An 8181-nucleotide genomic window follows, 5' to 3' on the forward strand; every position below is an offset into this window, starting at 1 on the left:
TGGCAGGTAGTAAAATGCTGTTGATTCCAGTGGTTTCTTAAAGACGAAGCAGTACAGATCTAACAGAACTTTCAGTTCTGTCGTGACCTGCTATCTGGAATTAGAGCAAAAGTTTCCTAGGGCTGAATAGGCAATTATGGTACTATTGGTACTATTAGTTATGCCATTGAATTTAACCTGGAAATGGAAAAACATAAAACTTATTTTATTCCAAATTCTATTCATTCCATTTAACATATATTGCTGCTCCATTTAAGTCTTTCAAGTTTTGGTCGACTACTCAGTTTTAACATGCCAAAAATGAACCTTCTCTCCCTTAAAATCCTCTCCATACCACACTCCTGTGGCAGACCACACGGATTAAGCTAAAGCTCCTTTTTTTTTTTTTAATGAAAAAAGTATATACACCAAGAATTAAGAAGTCATAACTCATACACCTTTTCTGCTCAGATTCAAGTAATATTTCATCTCCCTGAAGGTCTCTTTGCAGAACTATTCCAAAATCAAAACCTTTTTTGCTACTACACTCAGTGCAAGTTCATCCAAATACTAGCTCAAATGAAAACAAAGTGGGAATTTAAAAAGTAGCAGTGGCCATCAGAAATAACCTTTCTATGGCAACAGCCATATAAAGACAGACAGTTTACTCCAGGTCAAACTGACAATAGAACGTCAATTGCCAGATACATCTTGAAGTAGCAAAACAAACCAAGAAATTACATTGCTCTGTAGTTACCTGTAATCCCTACTTTTGGCTGTAAAACTGCACTGGGAGTACACTACTGAAAATATCCATCCAAATTCCTTAAGGCCTTTTTCTGGAAATTTTTCTTGGCAGTCTCTTATGACAACAGACTGGGCATGCTATGCAACCATATCAGTACTTCCAGTAAAAACATTTTTTTAAGCCTCTTTTTTCCTTTCCTCTTAAGTGAAGCCTTAGCTTGATGTCACAGCCAGACTGTTTTGAAACAATGACAAAATTAAATAACAATCATTAGATCATGGAATCTGATATGAAACATCCGATATGAAACAGGCAGAAAGTGGAAGACAGGAAGTTCCATACTAACAGTGGGACAAAGTCTGTTACTATCAGAGTAATGAAAGCACTGGAAAAGGCTGCCTAGAGAGGTTGCCCAGGCTCCTTTGGACCCAAATGGACACTTTCCAATGCAACTGGCATTAGGGAGCCTGTTTTAGCAGGGAGGTTGGACTTGTTGATCTCTAGAGGCTCCCCCCAACCCCTACAGTTCTGTGAGTCCATGGGAAGACCAGTGGGTTACAAGATGGACTGTACAGCTATCAAAGCAATGCACTTTCACCAAATCTCAAGGCAGCCCAAAGAAGTTACTTAGCTAAAATTTACCCTGAAGTTCTAGTTGAAAAATGTGCTTTTCACTTTCACCTTATGCACTTACTAAGTAGCGTTGTTCTGGGCACCAGCCTGCTGTCCTGCAGATACATAAACCTGAACTGAATGGGCCCAAGGACTTGGCTGTAAAAATAGATGAAAGCAGGCCATGCGCTTATAGGAAAGAATGCTCATATTTTGTTGCTCGCACAACCTCTGGCACGTGTAATCGTGATACTTTTCCACCTTTTTGTTTTACATGTTATTTTGGCAAGAAGATGGAACTATGAATGAATACGCTCTAGGGATCAATGTGAAGCAGACCGCCCCCTTCAACTTCTCCCCCCGCCTGCCCCTTACCTCTTTTTCCATCCAGCCTGAGGTGGAAAAGCTGAAATGGAGCAACGTTCGGACTCGAGCTCAGCAGAGGGCAGGAGGGATCCTGCAGAACCGCTCAATAACCGCGACCGGCGATAAGGACAGCCTTGCCGGCACACCAGGCCTCCTCTACCTGCACGCTGCCGCCCCGCAGCCCGCCGCCGCACCTGGCCGAAAGCAAAGGGCCGAGACACGGCTTGGCTCGGGGCCGCTCGTCACGTTTGCACACGGCGGTTTTAGGAGTCGCTAGTACAGAACCGGGGTACAAGAGACAGGCCCCACACTCAATGCTTAGCTTTGCACGCGTGCTAGCGGCCCGCCCGCCGGAGGAAGGCGCCGATTCCTCAGCGCTTCGCCACGGCCTTCTCCTCCCCCCGCCGCCCGCCCCTCAGGAGCCCCGTGGCGGCCCAACGGTGGCGAGGCGGGCTGAGCCGCGCGCTCACAACCGCTCCGTTGCCATGACAGCGGCCCCGCCGCCGTTGGGCCGCAAGCGCGGCGCTCTCGTTGACGTCACGAGCCCGCCGAGCCTTCATTGGTCCCGACGAAGCAGGCGGGCGGGCCTCCGGCACGTCCGGCTCGCTGATTGGTCGGCTCGCGGTCGTTGCGTGTGGCGGTGGGGAGCTCGTCTCGGCGTCCCGTGTGATCCCGGCGCGGTGCGGCCGCAAGCAGATGGTGAGCGATTTCCCCTTCCCCTACGCCAGGCTGCCTCTGCACGGCCCGCGCCGCTCCGCCTCAGGGAGCCTGCAGGGTGCGGGGGACGGCCAGGCCCTCACCGCGCTCCCTCCTGGGCCGCAGCGTCCCCACCTGCGAAGCGTGGCGGGCCCTCAGTATCCAGCCGCTCAGACCTGCGCCACGGGGACAGGCTGGTTTGCAGTCCGAGCAGGGAAGGACCAGACCTTTGCTCCAACGGAGCTGATGCTCTCAGACCTCCCATTTCAGTACCGAATTTGAGGGCTGCCTAAATTTGTCTCCCGCTTCCAGTCAAGACCCTTAGCACCACTTCATTTTGAGGCTGCCTGCCTGCTTTCTCCAGCATTCCCTCTTTAACTGGCAATCCTTCTGCTTAAAGCTGAACACGGGAAGCCCGGATATTTCTTCCCTCAGAACAAAGTCTCCACCTCAGTTTCTTTCTAGAATAATCCAGGAAAACCCACACAGAGACCCAGCTGCAGTCTGCCGGGTTCAGCAAAGAATGTTTCTCACTTTTGCTACACCTTGGCTGTTATTGATAAGTTAATCGTGTTCTGATTTTTTTTTCCTCAGTGGGCCATTTCTCTTCTTTTCTCTCCTTCTCTTTCCAAAGGCGTCCAACTATAGAAAACCTGGCTTAAGTACAGCCCAGCGAAAGAAAAGCGGCTTGAAACCCGAACTTACAGAAGAGCAAAAGCAGGAGATCAGAGAAGCTTTTGATTTGTTTGATACTGATGGATCTGGAAGCATTGATATAAAAGAACTCAAGGTTCTCAAACCTTTTTTTTTTTTCTTGGATGGAATTATCATGGGTCACAAGATTGCAGCTGCTTTTCTGTTTGCCCAGGCCTAACTTGCTCTGTTTTAAAATGGCTTAGGTTTATGAACAGCAGGACTGACTTGCTGCCGTGACTGAATTCTTTTGTTTTAGGATGAATACCAGAATACAAAAGTTTTCTTCATCCTGGAGGTAACCACACAGATCTTGCACATATTCAGGAAAGATGCTACCATTTTTTCATACAAATAATCCACAGATCATCTGTTCTTTTATCTAAAAAAAATAAATAAATAAAACAGAGATGTGAGTTGCAGTTTAGTTGGCAGTTCAGGCAGTGTCTGTGTGTGCATGCACACTGTGGGACATGGGGGAGTTTACTTTCTGTTACGTTCTCCCTACCAGTGCCTGACTTTTTTTTCCCCAAGCCTGAACATTTTAGCTTCTTGGCCTTGATTCCTCACATAGAAGCACACGACCTCAGCTTCTGCACACATTACCTAAAAGTACAGGGTTGTCCTAACTGGCTTAATTCAGGATTTATTTGGCTGTTCTTATACTTGATTAAGGCAACTGTGTTATCTGAACACAGTTTATACATGTGAAAATATAGTTCTTAAAATGGACTGAACTGCTGTAGCATCAACTACCTCATGCTATGTTTTACTTTTGAAAACTAATTCCAAAATATGGATACTTTACAATAGAAAGTGGTCCCCTCCAGAAGACAAAGTAGAATACTTTGAGTTATCCCATCACAAGGCATTGGTCAGAAAACACTTCAGATAAACGTGAAGTTTTTAGTGACTTAACACTTTCCAATAGAAAGAAGTCTACCATGAAAATTTCTGTCACTGTTTCCATCAGATCGTGCAGAAGGAATCAATGTTAACAGATCAAATCCTCCTCAAGTTGTGTGTACTTGAAACTTCAGTTTCTAAATGAAATATGCTGTAATTATTTGGCACACCAGGACCAGCAAATTACTAGTCATTTTTTTTTCAGTAGTGAAGTAGTTTCTAGGCTGGTAGAATACCAGAGCTTGGGTTTAAACAACATTAAGCATTTGTACAACCCTCTAAACAGCAGCACCCGCTTTTATAGTAATACTTTGCTTGTGCTCTGTAAGACTCAAAGTTTGCTTTTCTTTTCCTTAGGCCAGCATTAATTGTTTCATGATTTGCTGAGGCAGAGTTTTATGGAGTGTTTGTCAGTTGCTCCCACTCCCCAACATGTAACCAAAAGTGTCAAGAGCTATCCACCTGGTTTTCTTTATCTGTGCATTGGATTGTGTAAGTTAACAACACATAATTCAGAAGACATCAAAATTAAAGGGCATTCTGCCCTCTATTTCAGGTGAATTGAGATCACATCCCTGATTGTCCCCCTTGCCTTCCCCCCAAGTCTCATTCTTTTATGAATCTCTGAATCTTTTATGAATATCCCCATCTCTGAGAATCCAGTCCTTTTAGGAACTATGCTGAAAATCAATGTGTAGATCAGAAATGTAGATTATAACCTTTTCCTAACTCAGACACAAGAAGTTTCTCAGGTTCAGAAATACGTCTGTGTTCCACATGGACCCAAAGAGAAAATACGTGAGTCTTACAAACATCAAACCTACACTATTACTAATATGAAAGATAAAGCACACAGGCAAGAGCTATCAGGATGTCTTACTTGCAGTGTCTTGTTACTACAGTTTTAAGAGAGGAAATTTGTGCAGCTGCTGCCTTTAGAATTCTGGTGGCCTCCTAACAATCGCTTTTTGGCACAGGTTGCGATGCGTGCTTTAGGCTTTGAGCCAAAGAAAGAAGAAATTAAGAAAATGATCGCAGATATTGACAAAGAAGGAAGTGGCACCATTGACTTTGAAGACTTTTTGGCTATGATGACACAAAAAATGGTAGGAGTTCTTAAAAATACATCTGTATCATTTTGAGACAGCATAAGGAATACTACACAAGGATATATCAGTAGCAGGTGTTCTGTAAGCAATACATATTTTACTTTCCTTCTAGAGTGAAAAGGATTCAAAGGAAGAAATTCTGAAAGCTTTCAGATTATTCGATGATGATGGGACAGGAAAGATTTCATTCAAAAACTTGAAAAGGGTTGCCAAGGAGCTGGGAGAAAATTTAACCGATGAAGAGCTTCAGGTAAGTTCTGACTTGCCAGAGCTTTCCCAGTGAGAATGAACCAGTCCTTGGAGTTCCTAAGGACAGGGTGGGAAATTCATGCACTGTAGAAAGAGCTGAGAGGTTAGAAATGTGCAGAATAATAAAATACATGGTTCTGTTTTCTTAATAAGTACTTCTGATTTGTTGTTTTTTAATGAATAGGTGTTATGTTTAGAGTCAAGCCCGGTGCCTGATCAGATATGCTCTATGTTTTGTAGGAAATGATTGACGAAGCTGATCGAGATGGAGATGGAGAAGTAAGCGAGCAAGAATTTTTGAGAATCATGAAGAAAACGAGCTTATATTAGGATTTGTTGCCTTACAGCTGTTCCAAAAGACAACAGGGAAAAGACTTAAAAACGGGTTTGTGTCTCCTGCATATTATTATGCTATGTAAGGAAAGCCTGAAAGGACAGATTTTCATCTCATTCTTCTTTTTCATCAAAGTTAGTTGCTGGGAGGGGCTCTGATACCCAACAAACTGTTCAAGTGAGATACTGCAGAAACAAAAATACACTGCAGAAATGAAAAGGAAGGATGTGCTGAGCTGGCAAGGTAGGGTCCCTTTCCCCTCAGGCCCCCAAAAGAAGATTTCACTAATTGCCATTTTGGATAAAGAATGCTGTGTCTTAAGTAGATAATTAAAACAACCTGAAAACATTTCACTTGGGTCGTGAAGATTACTGCTGTTTCTGGGAGAAGCCAAGTCTCACCTTCCCAAGGCTACATAATAAAGAGATAATCTCATTAACACCTTAAAGAACCGAAGCATGAGTACAGTATTTTTATTCCTTTCAAGGCTTTTAGGTTGTCTTTTTGTCCTTTTATTTCCAGGAAAGACTCAGAAATCAATTGCATATTTATATTTATTTCTGTATTAAACACTATATCCTCCTAGCAAGTTCATTTTGGACCTAGTGGGAAACGAACATATATAACTAGTTCTTGGTTCTTCATTCCAAGCAGCGTGCCATCAGTAAATATATTTTCTTTAACTATTCCATGATCTGATACCTGAAAACTGGTTTACTTGAGTCTTACCTGCTCAGATTATCAAAGTTTATTGTATGACCAGTCAACATCTTGTGCCATTGCTCTAACTCCAGAGTCTTTGCAGAATTGTTATTATGCCATGATTTTAAGTACTTAAGGAAAACACAATTCTGGGGCACAGTAGAGTAAGTTCTCTCTAGCTATTTAGAGTCAAGTAGCAGAGAGGAATTGAATCTGAAGTGAAAGAATAGCTCACTTTGGACATCTGTGGATATATTTAGATCCATGCAATCCAAATTCATTTCAGATATCACAACCCTTTTTATTCTTATCAAGTACTGTCTCTTTTTTGAATATTTCTTGATATATAATACTATCAGTCCAGAATTTACTGGAGAGCCACGCTTCCATCCTGTAGTGACACAGCAGAAACGCACAGCCTGAAATCTGATTATTTGCTTCTGCAAGGTGGATTTATCCTTGTGTCATGATACAGCATTCAGCGTGGGGAAATTGTATACCCTAATCCACATCTCTCTGTTTAGCTGCTTATTACAGCCACCTCAGCTCTGATGAGCTGTAAGGGCCCACGAGGGGGAGAGTTACTTTCAGCAGCAGAAAGGGGAAGTGTTTATTGACACTAAACCTTAGCGTGCAAATGTGGAGCTGGCACACAGTCCTCTGAGTTTCGTACTCTGAGCTGTTCTCTGAATAGACCCTCTCTAACCTACACAGTAGGCTCAAACCTGCTCATGGCCGTAACAACCTCCGAGATCTGTGAAGTCCACTATTTAGACGTTCAGTGGCAGTAGATGTAAGCTACAGTACTGTAAGCTTTTTAAAACGTGTATTAACTTTGTATAGCGTGAAATAAAACTGTTTTGTGAGTTAACGACATGGTGTGTTTGATGACTTATGCTGACAAAACTACATTTTCAAAAATAATTTTGAAGCGTTAAACAGCTCACCAAGTATGCTTTTGCTTTATCTTCTAGAGAGAGAAATTCCTAGTTGCTATAGTCTTTCCCTCTTCCGCTATGCTGATCAGAAGTTTCTAGTACTAACTACTTATAATCAGAAAGGGAAATTTGAAGTTCTAGTTGATGATGGGGAATCCCAGAGCTGATTAGAGTGACTGTACTTTTAATATTGCCACAGGAAGAGACTGATGACTGCTGTTTACCTATGATGCATTTCACATCTCTCTTCCTGTTCTAATCCTGCTACTTCACTTCTGAAGGTAGGAAAAAGACACACAGTCATACTGATGAGGAAATTTCATTTCTGGCTTGCACATTAATTTCTTAAGTCTGGAATGTTGGACCATGTCTGAATTAGCACAGAACTGGCAGGTGTTAACGTAATAGAACAAGTGTCTCGTGCTGCTTTAGTCTGCATTATAGCGAGAGATATCTTGCCTTCTCTTCAGCCACAGACACCACGTATGATGACTATCAGCAACTCTGGCAGCAGCCCACAGCAATGCTGTGGTTCTGTGCAAATTGTTTTCATAGAATCATTGTCATTGTGAGTCCTTCCACACCTTGAAGAATTTCTTGCTTACATTTGTATAGCTGGTGGGGGAAAAGGAGCCTGACTGAAGCCAGTGCTGAGCTCAGAGTTAGGTTTTTGTGGGGAACAAGTGCTGAGCTGCCCACTTATTTTTTTACTGGGCTGGCAACATTCAGCTCAGTGAACTGTGAAAATACTCTGCAGATGTTTTTCCCGGACTCTACTCTGGTGGCTTATCCGAAATAAAACAGTCTCACTAGAGAAGACAGATTACTTGCACCTCCTCCCTCTCTTCA

The 8181-nt window shown here is 43.0% G+C and overlaps 2 protein-coding genes across 7 annotated transcripts in view; one reads left to right on the plus strand and one right to left on the minus strand.

The window, feature by feature from the left end:
- The window catches only part of BBS12 (Bardet-Biedl syndrome 12), a 29116-nt gene extending 26921 nt beyond the window's left edge, over window positions 1–2195 (minus strand). For all 6 annotated transcript variants that reach the window (XR_005859375.2, XR_006939120.1, XR_005859374.2 and 3 more), the window contains exon 1: window positions 1715–2195. The gene's annotated coding sequence lies outside the window, so the exon portion shown is untranslated. The remainder of the gene's footprint in view (window positions 1–1714) is intronic.
- Window positions 2196–2328: 133 nt separating this feature from the next.
- CETN2 (centrin 2) lies at window positions 2329–7268 on the plus strand. Its single transcript, NM_001277920.2, has 5 exons — window positions 2329–2404; window positions 3036–3191; window positions 4978–5106; window positions 5222–5359; window positions 5599–7268. Exons 1-5 carry the CDS (start codon window positions 2402–2404, stop codon window positions 5686–5688), a joined length of 516 nt encoding a protein of 171 aa, NP_001264849.1. The 5' UTR covers window positions 2329–2401; the 3' UTR covers window positions 5689–7268.
- Window positions 7269–8181: the final 913 nt, after the last annotated feature.

This window comes from Gallus gallus, chromosome 4 (genome assembly GCF_016699485.2).
Source record: "Gallus gallus isolate bGalGal1 chromosome 4, bGalGal1.mat.broiler.GRCg7b, whole genome shotgun sequence".
NCBI classification, from domain to species: Eukaryota; Metazoa; Chordata; class Aves; order Galliformes; family Phasianidae; genus Gallus; species Gallus gallus.